The sequence below is a fragment of the Sardina pilchardus genome, chromosome 20 (assembly GCF_963854185.1).
Source record: "Sardina pilchardus chromosome 20, fSarPil1.1, whole genome shotgun sequence".
NCBI lineage: Eukaryota > Metazoa > Chordata > Actinopteri > Clupeiformes > Clupeidae > Sardina > Sardina pilchardus.
In genome coordinates, this window is record NC_085013.1 from 23494094 (window position 1) to 23514020 (window position 19927).

At 43.0% G+C, this 19927-nt stretch overlaps 1 protein-coding gene across 1 annotated transcript in view; it reads left to right on the forward strand.

Annotated features, from left to right (window-relative positions):
• The window catches only part of nrxn3a (neurexin 3a), a 288371-nt gene that overhangs the window by 63568 nt on the left and 204876 nt on the right, over positions 1 to 19927 (forward strand). The window contains exon 13 of the mRNA XM_062522061.1: positions 845 to 964. Within this exon, the coding sequence (XP_062378045.1) occupies positions 845 to 964 (120 nt within the window). The remainder of the gene's footprint in view (positions 1 to 844; positions 965 to 19927) is intronic.

Consider the following 19927-nt stretch of genomic DNA (forward strand, 5'->3'; position numbering starts at 1 on the left):
GGGAAGTCGGCCTTCATCCCAACATGCTTTTGCCCTGTATAGCATTTGTTGTTGCATTCCCTCTTACTGTAGTTGAGTGTGTTAAACATTTAGGGCTCTAATTTGAGGTTGGTAACGCAGCGCTGGCTTGATGATATAGCCCAAGTGTGTCCAAATATTCCTAAAGTCTGTGTATAGCCTACCGAGCTAGTTTGCACATTCCAGTGGACTTTTTAAATTAGGCTTTAATGAAGAGTGTGCCAGCTAGCCTTAACTTGAGGAACATTATGATACACACAGGCTATATCATCATGCTAATGCTACATTACTGTTCTCGAAATATGGCCCGTTAGTGTGTTTGGAAAAGGTGGTGAACATTATGGCCACAACTGGTATGAACAGCCAGTGTACATAACTTTTATAACAACTGTACATATTCAACCATATGTACACCTCTTGCTATAAAATGTTGTTTCTCTGCCTTGTGTTGACTCCTGCTAAGTGTAGTGTCCCCTCATATATTTATATGAACTGTGTTTTTGAGTATTTTTGAAGAAAAAAAAAGAACGTGTCTATGTTGTATTCCTTTTCGAATTGATAGTCTAACCATTGCATTCTGAAGTTGTTTGACTCTTCCTTTTTATTTGTGTGTGACTACTGTACCTACTAAAACCTATTGAGAGGGAATGCTGTGCTTGGGTTTGTCTCATAATCCTCTTTGAGTGTCGTTTGGTTCGATTCTCCAGTACCTCTACTAACCAGGTTGCATGGCGGCACTGAACGTGCCCATCCCCTGCATGACATCTAACAAGCTCGCTGGTGCCTGTTTCCCGGGTGTTTCATCGCGTTTGCTTTGCCGCCATAGGTCCTAGCACCACGTGCCAGGAGGACTCGTGCGCCAACATGGGCATCTGCATCCAACAGTGGGAGAACTACACCTGCGACTGCTCCATGACGTCCTACACCGGAACGAACTGCAACGACCGTGAGTATTCGATCCGTCCGCTCGACCCCGACTTCTGCATCCCGTCAGTCCTGGGTATTGTAAAAAACTGTAGCGTTACATAGCTTTTCATCATTACCTACCACACGTTTGCCTACAACCAGTCAGGTGCGCTCGATTTTTTTTCTCTCGGAGCTAAAACTGTGAGTGAGTAGGAGTGTCCCTGTGAGGTAGGCTACTTAGCCTGGATTGAACCCATACGTTGCCATGATTCTTAGTTTAACTCTGCTGTCCAAGGCAGCCTTCCTTTGATGAATGGATAGATAGCTCCGAGATGGGAGACATGCTGGTAATAACAAAATGTATTCTTATCAAGGACTGGCACATAAAATCCTCTCTTATCACATGAACAAACTAATTAGTTATCTTGCAATGTAAAATGTTGACGCTTACTTCATATAAACAAACACATAAAACATGGTTCTTGGGAAATGCTTTCATTTTTTTAAAATCAGACAGACATCTGGTAAGTATAATGTTTCCAGATAATTCATGCTGACATAAACTTAAGAGGTCCAGATAGCAGACCATTTCTGCTCAGTTTCAGTCTATTCTCTCCCAGGGCAATTCTCAGATACACACACAAATCAACACACTCAAATGCAAGTCTCCTCTCCTGCCCTGCCTTTTGCTCTTGCAACCACACACACTCATACATGCGCACATACACATGCACACGCACATACACACCTACAGTACACACACACACACACACACACACACACACACACACACACACACACACACACACACACACACATACACACACACACCTACACCTACTGTACAGTACACACACACACACACACGCATTCATATACACAGACACACACACCACACATACAGACACACACACGCACACACATACATACACATACATACAAATACAAGCGCACAGTGTGCAAGCACTCATATACACATATTATCACATATTTAGACAAGGACATACACATGCACACACAAAAGCACAACAATTTTTGAAGACTCCTCTGAAGACATCAAAGAGGTAACCGCTGTTTTTCCCCTCTTGTTTCTTTGGTGTTATGGTCCCAATGAATAGCAAATGAAGTCTGGGTTTACGACTTTATATCAGACCAAAAGTGGCACTAACTGTAATGGAACATACCCAAGTGAATTTCCCCCACTCCATTCAAATGACAAGTGGATCTGACTTTATGTTAAAATGAAACCTTGACACAAGAATGGATAGCTTGAGCACTTACAAATGTTGAGTTGGATGAAAGAAAAATTATTTCCTTGACTTTTTAATCGATAATGGCCTCATCTACACTTGAAAGAGCAAGAAGAGAAGAGGTCATGGAAGCTCTTTGAAGTCCATGCCCTCTTTCTCAGAACCATCTTAATAAGTAATCACATTCACTCCACATTTACAGTGGCCCGAGGACAGATTTGAAAATGATATATATGAACACTACCACTGCTTTGTATGACAAAAGGGTAAGTCCAAAACACACCAGACGTCCAACACACTGTGTTCTTATTGAAATACACCTCCAGTTAGAGACCTCGCAGTCTCCAGTGACGCAATTAGAGTTAAGTCTGACACACAGGCCTTGGTTCAAAAAGAGTTGGCCATGCAATTATTTTGTATTATTTTTTTTTTTTGGCTCAAGCCTTATTTCTGTGATACACTCTTAATGTGTTTTAAACAACACAAACTATGTTGTGTTTTTTTTCAAATGCAAGTTGTGTTTTTTTCAACACATATTGCACAGCAAATAAGAAAAACAATATGTTGGAAACAACACAAACTGTGTTGTCTTAATCTGGACACAAGTTATGTTGTTTTCAACAGATTTGTTTTAAGATTGTATCCTAACATGAGTGCTACCTCATTAATATTCCCTATTGATGTAAACAGATGACTGCTGTTGTATTTGGACGGGATGTAAGGTGTGGTCTGTGTATCCAAATCCATTCAGCAGACAGATGTGCGTGTGTGTGTGTGCGTGTGCGAGCATGTGTGTGTGTGTGTGTGTGTGTGTGTGTGTGTGTGTGTGTTTGTGCGTGAGTGCGTGCGTGTGTGTGCGTGTGTGTGTGTGTGTGTGTGTGTGTGGGGGGGTGAATTCTGTGCGATTGCTGTGTGATTTCTGCCCATTTTGGAGGCAGCCAAGTTGACCTTCCAGTGATTGAGGTATGCGATGCGTAAGATTGCTCTCCATTGGCTCCTGTCTCCTGCCCTGCAGGTCTGGGAGGACTGAAAGAAACGCACGTCAGAGAAGCGCACACGGGGCCTGATTGAATCATATGAAGAGATCTTGTGAAGTGACATTGGGCAACGCAATGTGTTCATGGAGAGAAAGATGGAGAGAGAGAGAGTTGAATAGAGAGAGGTGCAAAAAGTGTGTGTGTGTGTGTGTGTGTGTGTGTGTGTGTGTGGTGGGGGGGCGGGGGTGACAGGAGTCAAGAAGGAAGTGACTCGAGAAAGGAAGATGCTGCATTCATGGAGAGAAAGACAGAAAACGATGATTTGAGATGTGATGTGCTAGAAAGAAAGAGAGGAGAGTAGAAAGAGGCAAAAAGGAAGAGACTAGTGAAATAAAGACACAGAAGATGCTAGGAAAGGGATTGGTAGAGAGTATAGGCACTTGAATAGCCAGACAGACGGCTCTTCTCAACCCTCTGTCCACGGTCCTTGATCCTCGATCGTCCGGCTCGTTTCCACTGATCTATGAAGAATGATGGGACGGCAACAATGGGATAGTCTATCCAGTGTTCTTTATAGATCAGTGGGAACGAGCCGGAGGACTGAGGGCCGAGGCCCGAGGACAGAGGGTTGAGAAGAGCCCAGATAAGGAAAGGAATGGTAAATACATTTGACCTTTACTTTGGCAGATTGATCCCCATAACCACTGCTGCTTCCTAACAACAACTACTGTAACAACTACACTAGTATATAACACATGTTTGAAGCAGACTTTCCACTGTGCATTATCTTTCTTCTCCATTCTTCTTGAGATGAGTGGTTTACATTGTTGTGTCTGCGTAGTCTGAAGAAGACCCTGGTGGGTCGAAACGTTGCATCTGTTTTAATAAACCTTGTCGGTTTTGAAGTCTCCAGTGTGCGGACATCTACTTAGTTTTATCGTGCCTGCGTAGTTCACATGGCTGAACACCAGGGGCGTAGTGGTAAAATAAGAGCTGGGTAAACTATGACTTCTGTGATCACACAGAAGGTTCGCCATGCGGTATCAGATTTTTAATAAAAGGCATTCAGAACATGTTTGATGATGGTGGAGGTACAGTGTTTATTACAATACCAATGGCACTCTTAAAACAAATGTGTTGAAAGCAACACAATTTGTGTTCAGATAGGGACAACACAGTCTGTGTTGTTTCCAACACATTTGTTTTAGAGTGTGGTATTGTGGTTCCTAGAGTGTTGATTAGTGCACATTGTGAATGTGGATACTACACTGTGATTTTAGGATGTTAAAACTTCCAATTGGTGAAAAAACTCTAATAAGAGGTGGGTAAACTCTATTTTTTGGAAATTCAGAGATGGATAAACTGCGTTTACTTGTGTGTAGCCTCCACTACAACCCTGCTTAACAGTGAGCACTAGGTGGCAGTATGTCAATGTTTCATGAGTTTGAATCAGGAAGAGCGTCTCGGTAAACAGAACAATTGCTTTCTGCTGTGGTACTTGTTTCATCAGGACTTGATTTTGATTTATGGTTTGCTGCTGTTGTTATTTTTTCTCTCCCGCTAGTCTTTAGTGCTGATTACCATTCAGAATGTAAAACTAATACTCTTTGGTCCCATCAGCAAAGGATTGATTTTGATGTAGGAGCCACAGACTAGGTTTTTCTTGATTTTAATGGGCTGTGTAAATGGTCATGTTCAGCATGGTTCGAAATTGCTTCTAAACACGGAGTGTAATAACCATTTTGACAGCACTTTAAAAGTATTTATGACTTTTTGATTTGAGGCTTTTAGCTGTGTGAGTGACACATTCAAACTGTCAATATACAGATTGTTGTGCGCAGGACCAGCTTTTGCTATTTGTTTGAAATACATCTTTGGAACAATTTGAGTTTATCTTTGCATTGTGGTGTGCCATGCAGTGATTTGGAGGGCGGGGTTATCTGAGCAAAACGTATCTGAGCAAAAAAAAAAATATTATTTTCATTTCCATTGAATGGCAGTTTTATGTTTGTGAGCAAACAGTCCATCCAATTCACAACCATGTATCATGTTTAAAGCCACACATTTCTTCCTTCCACAATTTCAGCTCAATTAGTGCCATGTGTACACCACACACACACACACACACACACACACACACACACACACACACACACACACACACACACACACACACACACACACACACACACACACACACACACACACACACACACACACACACACACACACACACACCTGGTCATTGCAAGGTATGCAAGTACCTCTGACTTTGGCGCAGATGAAGCTACTCTACTAATAAATTAGATGGTAGCAGCTCCATTAGGTGTTAAATGATGTTGCAACAAATGAATATGTGTGTACAGTACATCAGAGTTATTGACACATAAGCACAATACTGGAAGGGGATGTTGTTCTCATAGACTCTATGGGAGGGCAGAGTAAGAGCTGCTGGCCCTAACATCCAAACTGATCACTTTCCATACAGTCATATTTATACCCTTCTTCCCCTTGTCGGAGAGATAGAAAGAGAAAAAGAAGCAGAGGAATTCAGTGAGAGGAACAGATAAGGTGAGAGAGATGGATAGAGAGAACGATACCAAGAGAGGGAGAAAGAGATAGAGAGAGAGAGAGAGAGAGAGAGAGAGAGAGAGAGAGAGAGAGAGAAAGAGAGAGAGTAATCACAAAGCACTCTACCAGCTATCTGTTGAATTGACTGTCCTGCCTTGTGTTGTGATGAGCTGTGCTTGGTCGGAGTCAGGATGGCTGCAATTTTCTTCAGCCGGAGCTTTTGATTGCCCAGGAAAAAAGTGTCTCTCTCCTTTACGGAATCCTCCTTTACTTTCTGCCTCAGGTTCGACTTGTTCTCCAATCCTTACCTTAACAGAGCAGGACCAAACAAGTGTTAAGGCAAGATCGAGCTTAATCACCCTGTACACATTACTCAGTGCTGTTCTCTGATGTTTCTCATTGTCTTAGCTGCTAGTGGTCATGTCATGTGGAGTAGGCTATATAGAGCTGATGATTCCATAAATAGTTTTCTTTTTGTTTGTTTAACATATTGTGTAAAAAAACCAAAATATATTATATTCATTCATTAATTCTTCCATGGCAGAAAGAACATAAATAATATGATTGTATTATTGTACAGGCAATGGTTATCTCCAAGCTGGACTACTGTAATTCTCTGTTAGCTGGCCTACCTGCTTGTGTATTAAGACCACTACAGTTGATTCAGAATGCTGCAGCACGACTGGTCTTCAATCAGCCAAAGAGGACACATGTAACCCCTCTCCTAGTTACTCTCCACTGGCTCCCTATAGTAGCCAGAATTAAATTTAAATCTCTCACTCTGGCCTATAGGACACTGACTGGATCTGCTCCCAGCTACTTCAGTTCTTTAATCACGATGTACATTCCCAACCGCCCATTGCGATCTTCTGAGGAGCGTCTGTTATGTCGACCAACCATACATGCTAGGTCAAATTGTAGATCCTATTCTTCAGTGGTTCCGTGTTGGTGGAATGAGTTGCCCAGTGCTCTCCGTTCCAGCAACAGCTTTGGATCTTTTAAGAGGGGTCATAAGGCATATTTATTTAATATGCACTTAGTCCTTTGAGTTTGTGATGTGTTATGGTTTGTATAATGTATTGTTTTGTTATAATTTGTCTATTGATAGAATTTGAAATTTATTTTGCTATTGTCCTTAAATTTAGCCATACCATGCTTTAGTTATTATTATTATATATAATTAACTGAGTGACTTATTTGATTGCTATTCTCATTTCACTGTTTTATTTCTCATTAGGTTAGTGCTTAAAATTATTGTTTTACTGATAATATTACTATTCTCCCTAGTTTGTAATTGTTCACTGTTAATTTAATTTGTATTGTTATTTATTTGTATGTCGCTTTGGACAAAGGCGTCTGCTAAATAACCATAGCCATAGCCATAGCCATAGCCATGTATTAAGCCACGTATCAATCTAAAAGGGTGGGGTTTGAACATTCTAACACAAGATTCCATTCTGCAACAATTCAAGGTTCTAAAATTCTATGTAGAATTCAATGAACCCAGATATTCTTTAGAATGTTAATTTTCCAACATTCCTGTACACGGGTTAACGGGCCTGAAATGAGACTGATTATCTGTCCTGCCATGCTGTGTCTGATGTGTGAAAAATATATAGTGAATAGCCTACAGTAATAGTGAATAGTGACACCTTTCCTTTAATGCACTTTTCTGTCGACTACCTCCCTCCCTCTGTCTATCTTTCGGTCTCTTCTTTCTCAATTCAATATGCTCTATGGGCGTGACTGTTAGTACAATTTTACCTAAGCATAGCATACAGTATATCATTATATGCTGATAATAAAATGCTTTGACAAAATTTCACCATGGACAAAGGTGTCTGCTAAGAACTGTACATAACCATAAATAAGGAATTTTAAATTATAAAGATAAGTCATGATAAAATTCTGTTTCACTCATTCACACACAGCTACAGTATATAGTGAGGCCTCATCAGAATACTGGTAATATTCCCTCTATTTCAAAAATATGAAATAAACCTGGCCCTTGCACAACCATCAATTACCGTGGCAACAGCAGAGTGAGAGGTAGAGAGGGGAGTGGGAGGGGGGGGGGGGGGGGAGGGGGGGGGGGGGGGGGTGCTCCTTCACACAGTTCCTCTGTATCTAATGCACTGTTACCACTGTGATTTCTCTCTGCCACACCAGCCTTGCCATTAGAGGCAAATGGAGGCTGGAGATAATATGCAGCCTCACTGATGAACAGAAGTGAATTTTCCCCTAGCTCTGTCCCATTCTGATTCTGTCCACGCCCCAGGGAACATTGGGTTCTGTGTGTGTGTGTGTGTGTGTGTGTGTGTGTATGTGTATGTGTGTGTGTGTGTGTGTGCTCTGTCCTCAGGAGATGTGTGTATAGGAGTCCCCATGTGGAGATGGGATTGATGATTGCATAGCGAGTGCTGCTGTGACATGTATCCGTTTAAGTAGCGCCGTGGCCTTCAAGGATTCATGGGGTACTGTCCCTCCAACTTATTCCTGAAACCTACTTCCTTTCTGGTTTTCATCTTCCGTCCATTGTGTTCGCATACGTAACATAATGCAATCTCAGAAGGCCAACTTGAATATTCTTCAACCTTTATTTGAAATGTTGACAATTCTACACTCAATAGGGATGTTTTGTATAACATATGACTTTTTGCATGGGTTAGGATGCATCAGGCACTGTCTTTTAGTTAGGCTACAGTCAATACAACAAAACTTTAGTCAGAAATAGAGGACTGGATTTCAGAATGCTGAAGTGTCATGGCAACGTCCATTGTTTGCCTAAGGAATAACGGCCTACATACACGGCCGACGATGCGACTGAAGAAATTTTGCAAAATCAATGTATAAGCCGCGGCTAATAGTCGGGAAAGTACAGTATCCAAGATGAGCAGCCTTTTGATGATGCTTCCATTTTTACATTGTCATTTTGACACTCATGTTTAGATTCAGATCTAAAAATATCTTATGCCACTTTACTCTTTTCAGTGAAGGAAACTTTGGATATGATATTGGAGAGCTGGCTGCAAGTGAAGTACTGTGCATAAGAAGCTGGTGTTGATTTATGAGACATAAGCAAAATACATTACAGCTGATGAAGTACCTCCCCAAGTCTTTGAAAGGTTTGTTAGGAAACACTTCCCTTGATTTATCAAACACAAATCTACATATTCATAAGCAATGAATTTACATCTGACAGAATAAATGCAAACAATCTATTCCCGTTCAATTCTGAAAACGGGTCCGTCTCCTCCAATACCGCCCAACTAGTGCAGTCGTATTTGCAGTCGTGAATTTTGCGGTGAAAACTTTAGCGTTAAATCAAAGCTTTGGGTGAGTGGCAGCGGTGGGCAGTGAGTGTGTGTGTGTGTGTGTGTGTGTGTGTGTGTGTGTGTGTCTGGCTCCGAGGGAAATGGGCTTGGCTTGATGGAGGACCCATGGTGCTGGGTAGATGAATCACTTTCCTGGGCTCATATTTGTCACCCAGGTGCCTGCTGCTTATTACGATGGCCGCTGACAACAGATAAAGAGCTGTGGCACACAGGAAATGACCTCGTCCGATGGGCATGTTGAGACTCAGCCACCCACTACCCAACTCACTTGCTTTGTCACACACACACACACACACGCACACACACGCGCGCGCGCACACACACACACACGCACGCACGCACGCACGCACACACACACACATCCACTCATGCACAAACGCACACACACGCACACACACGCACACAGACACACACACACACACACACACACACACACACACACAAACTTGCACACACACCCACACCCACACACACACACACACACACCTGTCCTCACCATACCTCACTCTCTATCTAGAGATTGATTGGAGTGCAGGGAGAAGAATAAACCCGGCTGTTGTATTTGTGATTAGTGGGGTGTGAGTTCGTCCCTCTCTGGACCCCAGATTGAATTGGAGGCACTTTATTAGTTGATTTCCTGTTTACGGAGGGGCGGGACTGTGAAAGAAGGATTTGGAGGAAGAGGAGGAGGAGGAGGAGGAGGAGGGGTGGGGGGTAGAGCCAGTAATACTCTGAGATGTTGCGTGTGTTGAAGAAGCTGACTGAAAAAAATATGGCCAGATCGATTGGCCTGTGGCTTAGCGTCTTTCATTTCATTCAATCGATCGAGCGTCCCTCTTTTTTTTTGTCAACTGTGGCGTATTCGGTTTGAGTTAATGCACTCTCTCTCTCTGTGTGTGTGTGTGTGTGTGTGTGTGTTGGGGAGGTTGAGAGAAGGGGGCGTACATCTTCTCTGCCTGTTGTTCTCATACAGCTCTTCTGTAAAGTACATTTTCACAAACAGGCCACACTCCCACATCCCTTCACTACTGAAGGGTGGTCCAGAGAGGACCAGATCACACAGTGATAAGAGACAGAAGGGAGGCATCTGCCCCAAAAGATCCTTCATTACTGACAAGATAGAGCAACATAATGCATCTCTATGGAAGCAAAATTCAAATAGTTCCTGTCTTCCTGTCTAAAGAGGCGTGTCGCAAAGTCGTCATAGTGGGATATCGATCTCTGTCAGATGGGCAAGCAGTTCAGTTCGAATGTAACGTCACTTTCTAGGTCTGCCTAAAGGGGGATTTCGCCCCCCTCCCCTTTGCGAAAACAGAACGCCCGCTTTAACCCTCTCTGTCTGCCCCTCTCGCCATGTCGCCATGACACTAATTAACACAGTTAACTCTTTCGGAGACGACTTCTCTGTGCCGTAATGAAGGCCAACTCACAAGACAACTCTGAAAGACAACACATTTTGAATCCATTGAGTGCAAGCACACTCTATAACACACTTGTTGTTGTTGTTGTTGTAGCATGCAATGCATGTTCAGTAGTGTCTTCATTGCCACTGCTTTGTGAGATGATCTGAAGACAGTGTTTAGCTTTGAGTATCAGTTTAGTTTAGTTTAGTTTATTTGTTTATTTGACAGGGGCCATGTACAGAACAATTCCTGCCCCAGATTTAGCTATACAGCTAATTTGCATCTGTATCAGGTACAGCACAGCTGTTTTGAGGTGACCGTTCAGTTTTGCAGAGATTGTCATATTGATCAGACATATTGTGCTAGATATGGTCTGATAATATTATACACAGTAGGATAAACCAACATGACTTTGAGACTGATACTGCATGCTCAGGGGAATTTAGTTGGCCATCAATTGAGGGCCAATATAAATGATCACTCAATTGTATAGCTTATACCTGCTGTATTTACCATTACAGCATCTTTAGGTGCAGTGGCCTGTGCCCCTATTTGTTGGTGGTAGAATCAATGGTGCTATGAGCTCAAAATAGCTAATATCTTTCTTGTCACGTCTCTTAATGTTGTCTGTGGTTTAGATACATATGATAAGGGCGTAGTACAGCATATGAAATGACTTGAATGACTTTGAACTAGAAGATCATAGACATCAGAAAAGCTGGTCTTTGCTGATGGAGCCTCTGGTTTCTAGCCATGCATTATTCTTCTTCATGGATGCTTTTATTTACTAAGTAAAGTGGTTGGAGTCTTTCATTGGAGGAGCTCTGAGGGGAACAGCGGCCATTTGCTTTCAACTGACAAATGTGTTTGCCAGTGAAGTCATTAAAAGTGATTTTCTGTGCAGACGTTGGCTGAATTGGCCCCGTAAAGGAAATATAGGGTAGTAAAAAAAAGCTGTGTTTTTGTTCTCGGCAGGTGACCTTGAGGTGGAGAAGATGTTTTTGCTTTAACACCGCTCACATTGTCTGGACTCCATCCATCACCACACATTTCCAGGCAAAGCAAGTTATGGGATGTTCCAACACATAAACACTACAGATCGATATCTTTACCTCCTTTGGTTTAAACGATGCCCAATCAATTCTAATCATCTTGTTGACTGTCCAGTTCAGTGTATAAATACATGTATGTCGTGACTGGTTTCCTAGTACTCTCTTGAAAATGGAAGAAACTTTCGTAATGGAGGCTTTTTTCCGCCCCCTTCAACCCGTAATATGTGGCGCGATTAGATGCCCTTTTAAAAGGGAACTCAGTAAATCATTGTATTGATTCGGTCTTTGGATCATTTATGACCTTTTAAGCTAATAGAAATGGAACAATGCTTTTTATTATTTTAAAGGCCGTGAACTGAGTGAACCGAGGGTCTAGAAGTGATGACTGTGTTTTGTCTCAAGCCATTGACTACGTGTCCAATAGAAGTACACAGAGGCGCCTACAGCCTTCAGCATACACAGTACGTCATGAAAAAAGCTGCATCACTGCTGGTTATTCTCTCTTAGTTGACCATCTACTGCATGAGAACAACAGCCAAATTACAGTATTGCATAATCAGTTACATGTTACTCTCTTACTGTTTATGAACAACATGCAGAGAGACTATTCAAATATTGTGAGTTTAATTATATGAGTTTTGACTTAATGTCACAGAAATATAAACAAAATAAATAAATAGCATAAAAAGCTACTGTATTTTCATCCGTCAGTAATAAATGTTTCAGTGTCTTTAAATCCCTCTTGTGGAAGGTCAAACATGGTCAGCCATGTACACACAGACAGACACACAAAGAAACACACACCCAAACCCACACGCACAAAAAAAGTGGCTTATCTTTACAATCCAGAATTAGTTGAGGCAGTGACAGCCTGCTGCCTTTGATCCCAGTGTGTCACTTAAAGTCTTCTCTGAATGAGCTCGCCTCTCTCTCGCTCTCTCTCTTTATCTCTCTCCCTCTCTATCTCTCTCTTTCTCTCTCTCACTCTATCTCTCTACCCCTCTCTCTCCCTCTCTCTATTTCTCCATCTCTCTCTCTTTCTCTCTCTCTAATTCGCTCTCTCCCTCTATCTCTCTCTCTCTCTCTCTCTCTCTCTCTTTATCCCTCTCTCTCTCTCTGACTCTCTCTCCCTCTCCCTCTCTCTTTCTCTCTCTCTCTCTCGCTGACATTTGTACAGCCTTCTCCGTTCAGCACACCTCTCAGGCAAGCCACAATTAGGGGCGAATCAAAGCGGCTCTGACGAGATCCACACAATTAGTTGCCTGCACCTTTCGTCAGGCGTCTCTCATTGTTCCCAGCGTGTTTCATCATATGTCTGCCTCGCTGGCCCTTCTGCAGGCAGGCAGCTGTTGACCACAGTGGGGTTTTTTTTTTTTGCAGAGTGATGTTGGGAGCGTTTGAAATGGAAAGGGAATGACTTTTGGTGTTTTTGTCCTCATTTGCACGCACAAATATAATTAGCGATACAACGCAAAGCCAAAAACAAGCGTGTGCTAGGTCCTTATCGGAATAAAACAACAAAGAGTTGATTTATTAAAAAAAAGACCAATAATGAGTTTGCGTGGTTGTGCTGTGTTTGTGCGTATTTGTGTGTGTTTGGGTCAGTCTGTCTGTCTGTCTTTTTTTGTGAGTGTGTGTGTGTGCGTGTGTGCGTGTGCGTACTGTATGTGTGTGTGCGTGCGTGCGTATGTGTGTGCATTTGTGTGTGTGTGTGCGTGTGCGTGTGCGTGTGCGTGCGTGTTCGTGTGCGTGTGCGTGTGTGTGTGTGTGTGTTTGTGTGTGTGTGTGTGCGCGTGTGTGTGTGTGCGTATGTGTGTGTCTGTTTTGCATTCGTATTTCTCTCCCTCTTAATACCTTTGGCCCGAGACTCGCGGCGTTGTGATGGCGGTGAAAATTGTTCCTGGAAAGACAGGCAGGGCTGGCGAATGCCGTTAATTACACGCGAATGGGGCCTATCAATCAGAGCTGCCACTGGCAGCAGTGCCGCGGCGTGTCCAACGTGTGGCGGCAGACCGAGCGCCGTGTGCGTGCGTGACCCCCCCCCCCCCCCCCTCTCTCCCCACCTCCTCCTCATCTCCACTCCCCAGGTCAGCGCGGGGGCTCATTCCCATTCACACTGTTCTCGATGCAGGGGGGGGGGGGGGGGGGGGACGCCACCAGGATGGACCTCTGATATAATTAAGATAAATCAGGCTGACTTACCCCATTACTGTATGTGCCTGATCCCACTCACTCTCACAGCGTCTGTATATCTGTGTTTGTGTGTGTGTGTGTGTGTGTGTGTGGAGTGTGTGTGTGGAGTGTGTGCATGTGTATCTGTGTCTGTGTGTGCGTGTGTGCGTGTGTGTGTGTGTGTGTGTGTGTGTGTGTGTGTGTGTCTGTGTGTCTGTGTGTGTGTGTGCTGATCAGGACTCTTGATATGGAGTTCGTCCGAGGTCCTCTGTACTCTCTTAAGCTCTTTTGCATGGGGCTGAATCCTTATGAGTTTCTCATTGAGTTGCTGTGGGAGAAATGAAGAAGGCCCAGCAGCAGTGGTGTGTCCTGTGCAGATTAAGGGGCAGTGATAGTGTTAGTGTCACTAAGGAACTTAGCTGGCCTGCTCTAGCCTGGAAGTCATGAATTCGATTCCTACCTGCCACTGTTGTGCTATCGAGCCAGACCGTTCACCCTGATTTGCCATTTAATAATATGTAATGTAATGAAAATGGCATGTGACATGACAGAGAGAACACTTAAAACTGCACAGGTCAGACAGCTATTTTGTCGTCTGTGCTATTGTTGATTGAAAGAAAGACGGCAGCCATTTTGTCCTGATGGTTTCTAATGGCCATGTCCTAGTATTCTAAGAGCATGTGGAGTCACAGTATGCCGTTATGGCTCATCACTGCTAGCGTTCGACAGTATCCTCCCCTCTCACAGACCCTGATGAACATAGGGGACAGTGTGGGCAAGGTGTAACAAGCTCTATGATTGTGTGTGTGTGTGTGTGTGTGTGTGTGTGTGTGTGTGTGTGTGTGTGTGTGTGTGTGTGTGTGTGTGTGTGTGTGTGTGTGAGAGAGAGAGAGAATTGAATAATGGGGGTGAGGTGTTCTAATGAAGCTCTCTGTTGGTGACTCTGCCTCAGCACTGCCCCTTCTCGATCACTTTACAGCCAATTACCCTCAACAAGTCTAGCTCTGCCTTGTCACTGCTGCCCTGTGTGTGTGTGTGTGTGTGTGTGCCTGTGTATCTGTGTGTCTGTGTGTCTGTGTGTGTGTTTGAGAGAGAGTGAGAGAAAAATATGTCTTTATCCCATGCAAAAGCTTTTTAAATTCTCAAGGAATATTTGTCAAATGCCAAGGAAGTGAAAGGAGGACAAAGCCACTCAGTTGAGATTCTCCCTGCTGTTAAACGCTGTGTGTGTGTGTGTGTGTGTGTGTGTGTGTGTGTGTGTGTGTGTGTGTGTGTGTGTGTGTGTGTGTGTGTGTGTGTGTGTGTGTGTGTGTGTGTGTGTGTGTGTGTGTGTGTGTGTGTGTGTGTGTGTGTTGAGTTCAGTTTCTCCCTATTGTAAACACTTCACTTCATTGTGGAGGTGGGGGAGAAATCCATCAGAGCTAAGGGAAAGGAGTCAGATGTGTGTAAGTATGTGTTTTTTAATCTTTTTTTTTAATGTTTTTAGCATTCTTCTAGTTAGGGTCATATGAGGTGTGTTTGCGTGTGTGTGTATGTGTAGAGTTCAGTTCAGTTATTCCCTATTGTAAACGCTTCACGTCATTGTGGAGGTGGGGGAGAAATACATCAGAGCTAAGGGAAAGGAGTCAGATGTGTGTAAGAATGTGTTTTTTCGTCTTTTTTAAAGGTTTTTCTCATTCTTCCAGTTAAGGTCATATGAGGTGTGTGTGTGTGTGTGTGTGTGAGTGTCTGTGTGTGTCTGTGTGTGTGGGTGTGTGTGTGTGTATGATGGTTTCCATAACATGGGATTGTGTCCATCCTTCATGTGTCAGTTTTTGTCCCAGTAACTCATTCTTCAGAGATAGTGGAGGATATACAAATACTGATATAAAAACAACCTATTTCTATATGTCATCACAAGCATAACAAATGGCAAACGATTAACACATTAAATCCACCACACAGTTAACCCTCATGTTGTCCTCAAATCTTACCGACGTTCGTTGTCCTTGGGGTCAATTTGACCCCAGCTAAAAAAACTCTCAAAAAATGATTAAAATTATTTTTTTTACCCAGTTTTTTTTGTGGTAGGTACTTAACAAGAGTGTAATAACCACCATCAAAAGCCCTACAAAACAATCCCATCCCCCCACACCCCTTTATGAACCCTGGAACCCTGACTGGCAATATGGCCAATCCAGTGTCAACAGCCCAAAGGCTGACTTTTTGGACTTTTTCAGACCTGCCAAAATAACTTATATGTAATATGTATTTGTATATGCAATAATGATAATAACTACATGTTCTCATACTATTACAATAATAATATCCATAATTTGTCAAATATTCATTTTCATCATTTTTCATAAAAATGGGGTCAAATTGACCCCAATACCACCAACGTAACTATTTTTTTTACAGGACATTGGAAACATATTTTTGTGTAAATTTCATGTTTACTCTGTTGTACCCTTCAAATGAGGAAAAGTCATGAAACTTGAAGCAAAACAAAAAAAGTGAACCATATATTTTATGATGCTAAACACTGCTTGGGGTCAAATTGACCCCAAGGACAACATAAGGGTTAAACACATTTCTGAATGTACTGTATAAATATAACTGATATTTTAAACTTCTTCTCCCCTCAGAGTTGCACATTGTCCCTACTATCATGTGTTCCCAGAGTAGTTTATTATAATTTAAATAATATTTTGTTTATATAATTCACTCCTGCCCTCTCTCACTTGATCTATTTTGAGCACATAAACATTACTGCTGAGACTTTTTCAATCATGCATTTAAAATAGCAAAGCGGCACAGCTAGCTAATTAGTGATGCCATACCAGTTTTATTCTATTCTGTAGAATTAAAGGCTTGTCAATGATTAGAAAGTTGGAGAGCTGCAAATCACTGAGCAGAAAGTGTCAACATACAGTATACAAGCCCTAATTTGAGATATGCATATAAAAATAATATTCCCGATAGCCCCACTTTACATTACATAACCAGTTGATAGCTTATGGTATATGATAACATATTGCCTACAGTGTGTGTTACTGTACAGTATCTTGTTTTCATCAATGCATCAGCTATCAAGCATGGGTTTTCAAGTAACTGCCAAGCATGTTAAATCAAGTAATCAATAAATGTCACAGCTATGTGACATATCTTCATTTCCCTCCATTTATGTGCTAGACTTTTTGCAATTACTGGCTAAAACGGCCGTGCATCATTGGCCATCTGTCTCTGACTAACTGTGTGCGTGTGTGTGTGTGTGTGTGTGTGTGTGTGTGTGTGTGTGTGTGTGTGTGTGTGAGAGAGAGAGAGAGACAGAGCAAGCGAGAGACCAGAGGCGTGATGGTGTGATTTAGCGCGGGCAGTTAAACGGGCAGCCGCCTCGGTGCCAGTGTCCGCTAATGAGTGGGCCGTAATTAGCCTAGCTGCGGGCCAGTAAAAGGGCAGCTGGTGCGGCTAATTATGAAGGTAGCGAACCCTTTAGCTCCTCCGCAACAAGAAGGGCACGGCCCCCTGCCTTCTTGTGTCGCCAGCTCAGAAGAGAGAGAGGACAGTGCAAATCTACTCCGCTAGCTTCTCCATAACGAGCCACTTCAACCCATCATTATGATGCTCCTTGGCACAGACTGCAGTAAATAAATACTTGCCTTCATGAGTTTGGGTCAGGATTTGGTTTTCTTTTTTTGTTTTGTTATGTTTTGTTTTGTTGTTTCGTTTGTTTTGTAACGCAATGGTTGGCCAGAGTCTCTATCTATCTCAGACGCTAAATAGTGGCTGTCAAAGTCTCATATATTATGGAGCATTTTAGTAAATAACAAACTATCTGATTAGAGATGCACTTTTTGGAACCCAACTCAGAATGTTAAACTCTTAAACTTTTTCCTTTATTTATTTATTTTGTTGTTACCCCTGCCGAGCTGTATTTGTCGGGGTGTATTTAAAGCGTTGCCATTCGGGCTGTCAGAGTAGCTTTGGGAAGCAGCCCACAGATCCTTGCTTGTTTTAGTCTTTCAGTTTCCACTTTCTGGGGGAGGGAACACGATAAGATGAAAGCAGGAGTTTCCGTCAGCATTATGTACGATGAATAATTTAGACGGAAAATGAAAGCTCCATTCTGTTAACCTTGTAAGTTATTTATTGTTTTTAGATGGCTGTCATGTTTGCTAATATCTGCACAAAATGGTCCAAGACCCCCCCTCTCCCAGCCACCCCCCCCCCCCCCCCCCCCCCCCCCCCCCCACCCCCCCCCAACAAAATAAAACATGAATTGGGGGGAGTCATCTCAGGGACATTACTGTATCTCATCTCATTAACAAAGCCCGTTCAAAATGACAAAACTCTTGGCCAGAGCTTCTTTGAGAGAGAGAGAGAGAGAGAGAGAGAGAGAGAGAGAGAGAGAGAGAGAGAGAGGGGGGGGGGGTGGGGGGGAGACAGGGGGAGGGAGAGAGGACAAAAATTGAGGAAAACAGACCAACGTGTCAAAGCATATTGCGTGTCCCTTAGCTAGGACGGCTATTGATGCAACATGCCGTTATGCGAGGAGTTTTCCCATTGTGTTGTTGGAAACCCAGTGTAAACAAATTCTTTTTTTATTTTCGTTGACTTACCTCCAGGCATGACCAATAGATATTGGCTTGCATTCTAGAACATAAGCCAATTCATGAAGATTCCCAGAACATTCTCAGAGGTCCACAACAGAGGTCCTGAGAACATTCAGAGTGTTCTATGCTCTTAGTGTAGTTCACCCTGTGGTGAGAGGTGATCACTTTCACTCTCTCTCTCTCTCTCTCTATATATCTATCTCTCTCTCTCTCTCTCTCTCTCTCTTTCTTTCTTCTTTCCTTCCCTCTTTGTCTTGGTGTCCCAGGGTAATGACTCTTCAGATGTGAAGAGTTAAAGTTCTCCCGTGCCTCGGTGACACCGTCTCTTTCATGCGTTCCCATTGATAGATGGAATGTGATATGAATGAAAGGTGAAACTCGGAGGCTCGGGGAGACGGATGGGTGACATTTGGACTGGGACAATGCTCAGCTCGGCTCTAAGACAGGCCGAGTGAGTGCACTCTCAGAAATGCACGGGGTGGATATGGCTTTACACTGATGTATTGTGTAGATACATAACGGCCTATGTAACCAGTCTGTCTATGTAACTATTTATCCATCGGACTCACTGTCACTCTCTCTCTCTCTCTCTCTCTCTCTCTCTCTCTCTCTCTCTCTCTCTCTGCTTCCAAGAATCAATCTACAGCATGCGACCTCCTCCAATGTATGTTTTTGTGGATAGATAGTAATGTTGTTTATATTACATCACTTATTTTTATTCTATGAATCAGAGTAGATCAACCCGGTCCAGTGTTACAAGCAAATCATATTAGAGCATCCCCCAGAGAGAGGGAGAGAGAGGGAGAGGGAGAGGGAGAGGGGGAGAGGGAGAGGGGAGAGAGAGAGAGAGAGAGAGAGAGAGAGAGAGAGAGAGAGAGAGAGAGAGAGAGAGAGAGGAAGAGAGAGAGAGGCGAGAGAGAGAGAGAGAGAGAGAGAGCGAGAGAGAGAGAGAGAGAGAGAGAAGAGAGAGAGAGAGAGAGAGAGAGATAGAGGGGAGAGAGCGAATTAGAGAGAGAGAGAGAGAGATTGCTTGCTTGAGCTTGGCTTGCCTCCCAGAAGAAAAAAAAAGTCTGCCGCTGACCAGTGCCCTTCGCGGCCTCTCCTTCTTCTTAGCGGCCAGGCGGCTCGCCAACGTCAGCATGTTTGAGTGAGTTAACCTAAGCACACTTATTTGCTGGCCAGGGCAGTTCAGAGGTCAATTGTGTTAGTCTCCGAGGGTTTACAGATCATTCTGACAGCTAATCTTTGTCTGTGTTGTTCCAGAGAGTGACTTTGGAAGGTTCTGGAACAGCTCTGTTTGTTTTCCGAGAGAGGGTAAACCGCATTTTGTCTGTTGCAGTAAAATCTTCTCTTTGATATTGTGCAACACTGAGGTTTTTTTTTTTTTTTTGTAGGAAGAGGCTCATTAACGGCATTAAATCTACAAACACTTCAATGTCACCCTGCTCTGTTTGTCCTGGGAGCAATGATCTCACCGCTGCTCTTTTTTCACTCTTTTTTCGCATCAATTAATATTCGGGTGTTGTTCATCCAAAAAGTCCAGCAATGCAAAAGTTATTGAGATTCTCCGTATCAGAATCCTGGAAGTACACACATGCACGAGGCAGCATTTTTTCCTTGAAAACGAAGGGGATGAAAAGAAAAAGAA